The sequence below is a fragment of the Acipenser ruthenus genome, chromosome 4 (assembly GCF_902713425.1).
Source record: "Acipenser ruthenus chromosome 4, fAciRut3.2 maternal haplotype, whole genome shotgun sequence".
NCBI lineage: Eukaryota > Metazoa > Chordata > Actinopteri > Acipenseriformes > Acipenseridae > Acipenser > Acipenser ruthenus.
Window position 1 is genome coordinate 38,613,939 of NC_081192.1, and position 12,038 is coordinate 38,625,976.

Genomic DNA, 12,038 nt, shown 5'->3' on the forward strand with positions numbered 1-12,038 from the left:
ACTAACATTAGTAGCACTGCTTATCCCAACAGCAGGGTACCAAAAGTTGATTCGACCACTGGGATCATCAGTTAAACTAGATCAAGTTTAGTACTGACTGTAGTGTACTAAACCAGACTCTTGGAGTCATAAAAAGATCCAAACTAAGTAGATTACATTAGTCCTGTGAAGTTTGAGACCACCGTCTGCTTACTCTGATTTGTCCCTTCTCAATATTTGCTTGCATATCTGTTTAATATGGGTTATAGACATGAAAACTTTACTATTTACATTCCTCATGCCTGTATTACATCACCCCTGAATCATGTATATATTTTTAATAAATGTGTTTTTAATCTTCTGATATCGCCTTGCAGCCGTTATAAAATGACCATGGTAATTTTACACTGTAAAATAACACTTTCAAATGATTTTCCAATAGCAATACTGTGCATTTTCAGTATTATTATTATTATTATTATTATTAATAATACTTACTTTGCTTACAATACCTCCTTATACAGTGCTTTAACGCTATCACGTATTACACTGCTGTTATATTTTTTAAAAATGTTTTTATTTGTATTCTTGTTTCCCTTGGTGAGCTGTTTATTTTAAAGAATGTCTTGGCTTTGTACCTTATACAGTCCAATCTATAACAATAAATCGCCTTGAGTCTATTATGAATGGAACAAATAACCAAACCTTGATTTCTTGATGTATTATATTCACGAAATTCCTAATGCAAATTATGCATATTATTAATTGTAGTTTGGATAGGATTTTATGCATATTAAAATATCACACGTCCAACTAATATTTAAATTACGAATACCAAACAAACTTTATGGGCTATATATAAATCATACATCTACGCAGAGCACAATGTAGGGGTCTGTGTTTGTACACTATTTACAGCATACGCATGATCTAGGTCGGAGGACTCAATTTACTGTACATTTTTATATGATAGATATTACGTCCTGACAAAAAGCTAATATATACATATAAATAAAATAAATCGATAATGTAAATAATCTATGAGTGAACGATACTGCGGTCACAGAAAATGTTTATTCAAATCGTCTAAAATTCCGGTTTATGTTTTCTATATACCGGTACTGCTCTATGGGCCACGATCAGTTTAGTTTGGTACACTTGATCAGATCATTGATCACTTAATATGTGGTGTGAACGAACTAAAAAACAGCGTCAACAACGACACAACACACGTAACGTCAACACTGACAAAACTTTTATTTTTTTAAATTCAAATCTGTACCGTGAAATAATATTGTGTTGTTGATTGTGATTTATATGCGATAGGAAACAGATATTCATACGTGTTATATGATAATGAGTGTTTTTCGCGTATGACTCCTCCCATGTGTATGATGCGTTTGACCCACCCCGGCCCCCACACCCCCGAGACGACAGTTCCGCTGAACAGTTAACAAATGTTGGCAAGTATGTAATAATAATAAACCCTTTCAATAACATTCTGCTTTATTGTTTTAAAATTGCACATTTTAAGTCAAACGCTAACATAACACCCGTCACATTTATAAAAAAATATATATATAACAAATTAAAAAAACAAACCAACTTACATCGAGTGACGCGGTAGGTTAAAGGTTACAAACAAAATGGCTGATTACAAGGCTGGCGGGATCATTCTGTTGTGAGAGGTCTAGGTAGACGGATAGGAGCAAAACTTTACTAGCTAGTATTGTGTAAATAATTTACGTTGTATTTCATTAAAAAAAATACTTCGATAAACGGGTTGTTCTGGTGCCGCGCAAAAATAAAAAGTGTAATTAAGACGCATTGTTAGAAATGTCGGAACACGGAACCGACGAGCTGCAATAGCCTACCTAAAAACAAGTACAGTATATTATTAACGGAGATATAGTATGTTCATTTTAACAATTCCATCGTGTCTTTTGTAATAAAAACAATGAATAAACGTTTATATCGCAATGCGAAGGAGATCAGGAGTAGTTCAAAACATTTAAAGACTGAATTGCGAAGGTAATCGTGCATTCACTGACATCCCCAAGTCAAGTCTACTAGTAAGTAACTCTGAACCACACCAATGTGAAACATAAAGTTGTACACGTGAATATGAAAAAAATACAAACTTAAAGCTTAATAAACAAAATACTTTTTTTTCACAGTAGTAGTACACTCCAAAACATCACTGAGACACTGAGCACAATGAACAGGAAGAAAGGAGACAAGGGGTTTGAAAGCCCGCGACCATACAAATTATAAGTATCCAGTTTATTGTTGTTGTTGTGGTTGTTGTTGTTTTATAACCAAATAAGAGAGTTAATATTTCATGTGATTTTGAAACTTAGTGGGATTGACGTTTCACTGCTGTGTCAGTTGTTAATATTTTCTACTGCTGGTGCTTATTTTATTTTTTGTCCTGTACAACCCACCAGGTGGTCTGCATCAACAACATAAACTTTCAACGAAAGTCTGTTATTGTGAGTAGATCTCAATTTATATTCTGTATATATATATATATATATATATATATATATATATATATATATATATATATATATATATACTTTTTTTGTATACCAGCTGCAGTGTCCCTAAACCATGTTAAATTTTACACCCAAAACTCAATTTAGCCTTCTGTGCACTTAGGCTACTTTATCAGAAAACAGACCTTGTTGTTCTGTTTGTTTACATTCCCTAATGGTAGATTAAGTGTAGGGACAAAAGTTTTCTCCCTCTTGAACCCTACTGTACTGTGATCTAAATTAGGTGCCCCCACCCCAAAATACATTTTTTCTTTCAGCTGTAAAAAAAAAAAAAAAGTAGGTACATAGGGGCAGCACTGGGTGCACCTTGTTGGAGGGTGCAATAGTCTTGAAAGTAAGTAAGTATGGGGCACTACACATGTAGCTCTAAAACCGGTAGTGCTGATAATAGAAATCCTTTCTGAAACCATGTCAGTAGCTGAATATTACAGTGTTTAGTGATTCCAAGTATTTTTGGAACATTCCATAGATGTAATGTTTGTTATATCAGTTAATCAATATATATTTTATTCTTTCTTTATTTTTTTAGGGACATGTGGAATTGACGATATTCCCAACTGTAACCAACTTAAACAGAATCAAACTCAACAGCAAGCAATGCAGAATTTACAGGGTCCGAGTTAATGACCTTGAAGCACCTTTCATTTATAATGACCCAACCTTAGAGGTCTGTCACCATGAATCAAAGCAGTAAGTACTTTTACGTTTTTTTTTTTTTTTTTTTTTAAACAGTGATATAGATTGCTCTCACATATGCAATCAGCAGACTTCAATGGAAATGAAAAACCTAAACATTAAATTCATTAAAAAACACAATTGAGCATTTTATTGTATGAAGTGGCCAGGTCTTGCTTGGGAATAAGTCTCAAATACACTACTTCTTTATTTTATTTTGTATTGATATGCGGTTTCCATTTCATCTTAAGTATTCCACATTTGATAGAATAACCCATTTGTTTTGCTCTGCATACCATTGAATTCGCTGTATTTTGGATTTCAGGAGAAATTTGAATTACTTTTCTAATGCTTATGCGGCTGCAGTCAGCGCTGTGGACCCAGACAGTGGGAATGGAGAGCTTTGCATCAAGGTGCCGTCCGAACTGTGGAAGCAAGGAGATGGTAAGAAAAGAATAGGAATAGGAGGCTTAGTGGTTCAGTGGTTAAAGAAAGGGGCTTGTTACCAGGAGGTTCCTGGTTCAATCCAGGCTCAGCCTCTGACTCACTGTGTGTGACCATGAGCAAGTCATTTAACCTCTTTGTACTCCCTCCTTCGGATGAGACGTAAAACCAAGGTCCTATTGTAAGTGACTCTGCAGCAGCAGTTGTGATTAAGGCGCTGTGTAAATCGTAATTTCAAAGACTTCGCTGAAGTCGTGAAATTAGCCCAATATTGCACATTTTTTCAATATTCTTAAAAAATAAAAATTAACAATTATTATTTCTATTTCATACAAAAAAAAAATTACATTAACCAAACTGTACAGCTCTGCTGTGCCTGCGTGTACTATTCACCATGCACATATTGCTGTGCAGTGATTGTTATGTGACTATATGCAATCTAGGCAGGAAATTAAAATACTGCACACTCTAAACAAGAAAATGGATGTCTCTAAAAAGGCAAAAAATGTGACTGCAGCAGATTGCGTAAAGCAGTATCCAGCAGGAGTTTTACACAGTGATGGAGGTAAGCTCTTCTATACGTTCTGCGACGTTACTGTAGCTCACTACCGAAAATTGTTTGTTGACAGGCATTTAGATTCAAGTATTCACCGAAAAAGAATGACAGAAATTTAGAGCAGTACCGCGAATACTTTACTTGCAAACAAACAAAAAACAGTTCCTTCCATGTTCCAGATGTCCACTGAAAACCATGAAGCACGAAATACATTACATTTTGACATGACAGAGGTTTTTTTTGCATAAATATTCCGCTTGAAAAATTCTTCAGATTGAGTGTAGCAAATTGTAGAGCAATTCCTTGGTCAGCCCAGCTGAGATGTGAAAACTTACCTAGTTGCCGAGTATCACAAGCAGGAGATTATGGAATTGGTAAAACAGTCTGGTTGCTTGTCATTTGTCGCTGACAAGTCGACAGATGCCAAAGATCATGTGTTGCACATTGTATTTGTTTTGCAAGGCCTAAATGGTGAACATGCATCTGATGTACTAGAACTGAAAGCTGTCCTTGCAGATACACTTTACCTATAGGCTGTTAATTACAACACCGTTTCACAAGCTATTGTGAAGTGCTTGAATAACTTTGATGTTGATTTTGATGATGTCAGTGCATTTCTCTCTATTTGGTGTTTAAAAAATAAATAAATAAACTATACACGTAATTTATAAAATAGTTCAGTCCACATTCCGCGAAATACAACACAGGGCCTTAGTTGTGCTGCATAGTTCACCTCCAAGTCTCTGTAAGTCGCTTTGGATAAAAGCCTCTGCTAAAAGACTAATTAAATACAAAAAAATCTGTGATCATTTAGTTAACTAAATTCAATGCCTCTAGAATTGAAGGTGCTGAAGGTATACATTGAGTTTTCCCTGGACCAGCCAAAAGGAGGACTTCACTTTGTTGTACCTGATGTGGAAGGCAGCATGGCAGAGAGAGGAGCCCACGTCTTCTCATGTGGATACCAAAATGCAACAAGGTAAGTGTTGCAGATAGTTATACTTATTAAAGCAAAATGTGATCTGTTCTAAAAGCACGGTGTTACAGATACTGTTCAAACATGTCTACTTTTCCAGTGACTTATTAATCACCCTGTATACAGATAGGTAATTAACGTTGCTTTCTGTTTCAGATTCTGGTTTCCCTGTGTGGACTCTTACTCAGAGCTTTGTACATGGAAGCTGGAATTCACAGTTGATGCAGCAATGGTAGCAGTTTCCTGTGGAGATCTGGTTGAGACAGTCTACACCCATGACATGAGGAAGAAAACTTACCACTACATGCTGCCTATTCCAACTGCAGCTCCCAACATATCGCTTGCTGTTGGGCCGTTTGAGATTCTTGTGGATCCATACATGCATGAGGTAACTGTTTGAAAATAGTAAGAAACATATTTAGACATATGTAACCTATTTACATGCTAGCATTGCATGTTGACTTTTTGCATATAATTTCATTTATATGTCTCAAGTGAAATGGAAAACTATATTGATAAAAAACAGTGTATTTCAGTGTCGTGTAGAAATGCCACTAAAAGGTATATACAGTAGAACATCAACATCAGAAATACGAATATCTCATGCTTTGGTATCTATTATGCTGGGCATGTAAATTACTACAGTACTGTGAAATAAAACAAAAAGGTTTTGCATCTTATAATGAGCTCTTAAGCACTCTGTGTACCTTTACAGTAGTTCCTTACAGTCTGGGTTAGTTTGCAAACAAAACAGGCTAAGAGAAAGCATGTTGTTTCAGGCTCCCATCTGACTCAGAATTTCCTCAAGCCTTCAGAATTGGTGTTACAGTACCCCATACATTGTTCACAAGGAACACATTACTTTATCTTTGCTGTATCCCATCCACATTGCAGCATTTTTTTCAACATATTCCTGATAGTTTTGATATTTATTTAATCATACATCATATTTAAATAAACTAGTGAGTTACTTGTACTCAGGAACGTTCCCAGTGTATTTAGTTCATGCTCCCCCCTGTAACAGTGCTGGTGCTCTGACTGAAATGAGTGATGTACTGTATTGTGAAAACAGAAAACCACCACTGTTACAGGAGGGAGCGTCATCTGTGTACACCGATTCATTTTTCTCCTAGCGAACACTCCCGAGTAAATGTTGAGAAATGTATTTCCCAGTTGATTTATGACCTCATGATGTCTGATTATGGACAGTATGGAACACAGCAATGGTAATGTAATATGTTTCTTGTAAGCTGCAGGATGTTCTGTAACACTTCAAGGTAAGACTTAAGAAGCCTATTTAAAGTTACATGCATTTTATTTAATTTGTATTGACATTTTATTGTAATTTATATTACAATACTTATATGCTTTCATTCTGTTATAAAATATGCGTGCGCTAAAATCCTTTTTTTTATTAATTGTTTTACAGATCCTTAATGCTCAGTTCTACAGCTATGGCCAAATGTTTTGTATCACTCTATAGAATTAACTAATTTTGCTTCACAAAGTCTAATGAAACCATATACTTAACGAAAAAATGACAACATTTGAAAGAATGTGACATTTTCAAATACTGTACTATTATGACTTCCGATAGACTTTTGCGATTTCGTTTTGTAGTTTATTTTATTACCTGGTGTTAAATAAAATATCTAAATTATGTTCATATAATTTGTTTTTAATGATGTCTCAATCCTAAAATTCTAATGATGCACAACTGTTTTGCTATATCTGTGCTGTATGGGTATAGCCAAGAATTGGTCTGTCAAGAGTTTTATATTTTGGACTGTGATAATCATTAAATTATGATTTAAAACATATTTTTCACTGTGAGAATGTTAAGAAAAAGAAATCACTGCAGGCCAGCAGGTGGAGTAATACCCATAAAGGTGCTGGCTTTTGTGTCAGTAAACAAACAACATTATTTTGTGCCCTATTTTATTTTCTCCAGGTCACACACTTCTGTTTGCCGCAGCTCCTTCCATTACTCAAACACTCAATGTCCTACCTTCATGAGATCTTTGAATTCTTTGAGGAGATCCTTACCTGTCGATACCCATATTCCTGCTTTAAGACGGTGTTCGTGGATGAAACCTATGTGCAAGTATCATCTTATGCATCCATGAGTATTTTCAGGTTAGTGTCAGCCATGAAAAACAGTATATAGGACCCAAGTCCTAAATTATTATTGGGTCATTCCACACCCAATGGATTACATTTTGGGATCTTCCCCACCTCACATATGGAAGTATTTTAGGAAGAATCCCCCAAATAATAGCTCTTAATATATTACCTATTGCTATTGCCATTGATGTTAAAGAAATGTAGCCAAATGTAGAAAAAATGCTCCAGTATTGTACTTGAAAGAACTCCTGTGCCATTGTAGTTATTGCATTCTCTGTAGTTTTTCCAGGTTATCTGTCAACAACAAAAACTATCTATGCAATGTCAGTGTTACTGAGTTATGAGCCCCCAAAGTGGACGTCAGGCCAGAAATGACACCCCTTCAGCACCCTTTACCCACTCAAAAAGCATAAAGCTGTCTTGGGGTAAATGATGGAACAACAAATTGTGGTTTATATGTAAAATGTTATAAGATGACCTATGTATACTATTGTACGTAGTTTGGGAAAATTGTGTTTGTGGCCAATCTCTTGAAGACACTGGTCCCTACTGCAATAAAGAAAGGTCTTTCTAGTACAGTTTTAGTCAGTCATTTAAAAAAAATCAGCCTACGCCAGCGATATGATCAATCAGGTGTCTGCTAAATCTGCTCTGAATTTAGGACTTACAATAGATTATCCAACCAAATATCAATCTCACCTGTCTGACTGTCTTTAATTGACTTACCTGTTGAAAGAGATCCAGGCAACCATAAAGGGAAAGAAGTTTACCTTAACCAATTCACAGCATATTTAACACAGGCGTGATGCTGGTACAATTGTTTTATTATATTATTTCAAAACACTAAAATGGTTGACCTATAAATACGTTTCTGTATTGCCACAGGAACTAGTCTCCTCAAGAAATGGACACAAAACACAATTTTGCCAAACTGTATATACACTATACAATACTATAGATATTGTACATAGTTTAGCTGGTCATTTTTTTTATTTGCTGTTCAATCAATTATTTGCTATCTAGATGCATGTAAACCTACAAAATACCATTAGTGAGTGTATAAAAAGTGTGCCAATTTTAAGGATAAAATGTTTCATATTTAAATAGACTGAGAAAAAAAACATAGCTTTATGACATTAAAAGCACAAGTGTGTATCTGCTATCCCTTTCGAGTACTGGGCTGCTAGAGATGCCATTTCTGGCCTGATTTCCACTAGAGGGCTCATAGCTTAGTAACCAATTACAAAGAATGCAACATCGAAGGAATCTGAGATGGTAAGGTTGTGACCATTTGATGTGGAATGACCCTATTTTGTTTGACCTATTTACCAAGAGTGGAAAAGCCCTGCAGGACTTGAATTTGACTACCCTTAGTTAGGTAAAATACTACAACCTTATTGTACAGATTAAAAAAAAATAGAACAGTCAAAAATGGATGGAGACATTGCAAAACTGACCTTGTGCTATGCCCACTAGAGGGAGTCATTATGCTTCCATCAAGTGAGAGTTGAGGAAGTACATTACATGTAAATTGTTTTACATGGTTGTGTTCATTGATGGATACTAAAATAATTATAAAATTACATTGATGTGGCCTAAAATAATTATATATATATATATATATATATATATATATATATATATATATATATATATATATATAATTTCTTTTTTTTAAGTAAGCCCTAATAGTAACTGGTCTATCAGCTAGAAATGACAATAATAATAATAATAATCTTCATCTTCAGCGTAATGTCAATTTTTAGAAGTTGGGAGTTGGTTATACTGTATTACTTTGCTAAAGGTAATTCGTTTTCGAAAGGCACCATTTTTATTGCATTTTTTTATGTATTTGAGGAAGGCATATATAGAAGTTTATTTCTACGGATACAGCTTGATCAGGATGGCGAAGAAGTCCTACAACTTTAAACTGAAAGCTGTTGAGCTCGCAGATTAGTGTTTGACTAGGAGAGGCCACATACCAGGGTAGCGTGGACAGGAAAATAATAACAAGGGAGAAATGTCAATTGAACACCGTCGTTTTATTTTCCCTTTCTTTTCTTACAGCAGTTTCTAAGAGTCGCAAGGCTGAACTCTTTAATAGACAGTGCGTTTCTTTCTTTTCAACCAGTAAGACAACTAAACACTTGCGGTCTCCTGATCCAGGCAGGGCTTCAGTGAGGAAGATGAGCTGATCCCGTGGCTCTCCCCAGCGTCTCTTATTAGCTAAAATACCGTGCATACAACCAAAACAGAAATGCATTTAAGAAACATAAATAATAATCATACAGCTCCAGCATTACAACTAAAATTTTTAAATAGTGAGTCATGTGATTTCGTAAAAACGCCAGGTGCTCAGCGTTTGGTATTTTCGTTGATTAAGAATCTGTATAAATAGCCATTCGAAAAGACATGATTTTAATTAATGCAAAAACAGCGAAGGATACGACCATGCCCCCCTTGAGTAATGAAGATCGCCTGGTTGCTATCGGCATGATTGAAGGCAGCCTGTCTGTGAGAGAAGTTGCCCGGAGAATGAGATGTTCTGCTTCAACAATCAGCAGACTAGTCCAGAGAAACCAGGAAACCAGCTCTGTGAGGGACAGGCCACGTCCTGCAAGGCAGAGAGTCATCACACTGGCCCAGGACTGTCACATCCGACTGATCTATCTGCATAATCATTTTCAGAATGCAGTAGCTACAGCATGAGAAATTCCAGGAAGAAATAACCCACAAATCAGCAGAATGACTGTAGCTCGCCATCTGCATGAAAATGATTTGCGTGTTCGGAGGCTGTTCAGGGGTAACATGTTGACAGCTGAGAGATGAAATCACCGTCTTCTGTGGGCCAGAGAACATCTGAGGTGGCGGCAGAGAGAGTGGTGGAGGGTTTTATTCACCCATGAATGCCGTTTTGCCTTTGACAGACCTGACGGAAGATAGTGTGTGGAGACATCGTGGTGAGCATTATGCTGACTGTTGAGTTGTTCAAGCCAACCGGTGGGGCGGTGGAAGTGTGATGTGGGGAGTAATCTCCTTTAACACAAAACACCTTTGGTACAGATTGAGGGCAACTTTACTGCTCAGTGATACATTGACAAAAGTCCTTGAGGCAACAGTTTTTCCGTTCCTGCAAGGCAATCCATAAGTGTCAATTTTCCAGCAGGACAATGCAAGACCACACAGTGCTAGGATTACAATTGCACGACTTCAAGAAAACAATATCGAGGTCTTGCCGTGGCCAGCTTTTTTTTCTGACCGGAGTCCAATGGAACATCTGTGGGACCAAATCTCCAGTGCCATCCACAGGAGACAACCGCGACCAGCCAACCTTCGCCAGCTGGCTGCAGCTGCACAGGAGGCGTGGTGGAACATCCCACAGCAGTCTATCCAGAGGCTTATCAGGTCTATGCGTCAACGCTGCCAGGATTATGTTAATGCTCACGGAGATCATACCTGATACTAACTTTGTAATGTTTTCATTTTGACAGTGTGTCACGTTTCATACTGAAATCATATCATGATTCTTTGATCTGTATTTTTGTTCACGTTTTCTGTGGTTTTGTTTGATATCTGTGTTTAAAATATTTGATTAAATCCATTAGACCTTAGTGTTGTGTTTTTCTTTTGTGCATCAGTGTGTATATATATATATATATATATATATATATATATATATATATATATATATATATATATATATTTGTATTTTAGTGCTGCTGTATTCACTGTATCAGTACATAATGCTGTGTACACTATGGTATTCTTTTTTTGTTTGGGTTTCATAAACTTTACAGTAAAATACCTGTATGCTCCAGTGTATAATTGTATTATTTTAAATGTATTTTATTCAAGTTTATTCATTTTGTTTCTTTGTAATGTTTTTCCATAATGTCTTTTGTATGCGTTTCTTTATTAAGTGCCGGATTTATGTGAGCTGGGGTAGGGAAAAAAATATACATGTTTCATTGTTGAGAGCAGCATAGGCGAGTACCCTTAAAGTAAAATAAGCAGGCACTCTAAAGTAGTAGTCCAAAAATGTATAATTTTGCTTTTTATTTTCAACGTATTGAAAATGATAAAAAATTTAAAATCCTGCAGTGCAGAAAAATGTTATTGCGTTCTTACAAATTGCATAAGTTGTATAGCAGTTCAGGGACATACATACATACTGACATGATTAACAAAAACAGTTGATATCACCAGTAAAAAGCCATCAAACACTGGTCTTGTTGATAGCTTTGCAAAGCCATCTGGACTTTGGGTATAAGGTTTCTCCTGGCAATATTGGTCAGTGTTTTTGGAAAAGAGTCATATATTTTTTCTTAATGACAAGTGTTCTTTGAGAATTTGAAAGGTTTAATTTAGTTTATTTGTGTTTATGCTCGCTGTCACAGAAAACTGAATGTGACAAAGAACTCCAGTTTGAGGACACAAGGTTGTGTGTTTTCACCCCTTGTAAATTTGTTTTTGCCATTTCAGTTTTAATGATGCTGACCCTGTTTTTAAACTTTTGAAACCTAATGCTTGTTTTCGTATTTCCCTGCTCGCAGTACAAATCTTCTGCACAGTGCCATGATTATAGATCAGACCCCCCTGACCAGACGGTGTTTAGCTCAAGCCCTGGCACAGCAGTTCTTTGGCTGCTTTATATCCCGAATGTCCTGGTGAGTAATTTGAGATGCAGGCTAAATCAGCTTAAACAAGACTTCAGATGAGAGGGGGG

At 36.1% G+C, this 12,038-nt stretch overlaps 1 protein-coding gene across 3 annotated transcripts in view; it reads left to right on the forward strand.

The window, feature by feature from the left end:
- The first annotated feature begins 1,598 nt into the window (after nt 1-1,598).
- Nucleotides 1,599-12,038, forward strand: part of LOC117400199 (transcription initiation factor TFIID subunit 2) — a 41,268-nt gene continuing 30,828 nt past the window's right edge. For 2 of the 3 annotated variants that reach the window (XM_059022346.1, XM_033999759.3), the window contains exons 1-9: nt 1,599-2,051; nt 2,157-2,249; nt 2,417-2,471; nt 3,067-3,227; nt 3,538-3,656; nt 5,050-5,191; nt 5,345-5,576; nt 7,140-7,324; nt 11,866-11,979. In XM_059022346.1, coding sequence (XP_058878329.1) covers nt 2,197-2,249; nt 2,417-2,471; nt 3,067-3,227; nt 3,538-3,656; nt 5,050-5,191; nt 5,345-5,576; nt 7,140-7,324; nt 11,866-11,979 — 1,061 coding nt within the window. In that variant the 5' untranslated portion in view covers nt 1,599-2,051; nt 2,157-2,196. The remainder of the gene's footprint in view (nt 2,052-2,156; nt 2,250-2,416; nt 2,472-3,066; nt 3,228-3,537; nt 3,657-5,049; nt 5,192-5,344; nt 5,577-7,139; nt 7,325-11,865; nt 11,980-12,038) is intronic. The other variant, XM_059022347.1, reaches the window with a different exon arrangement.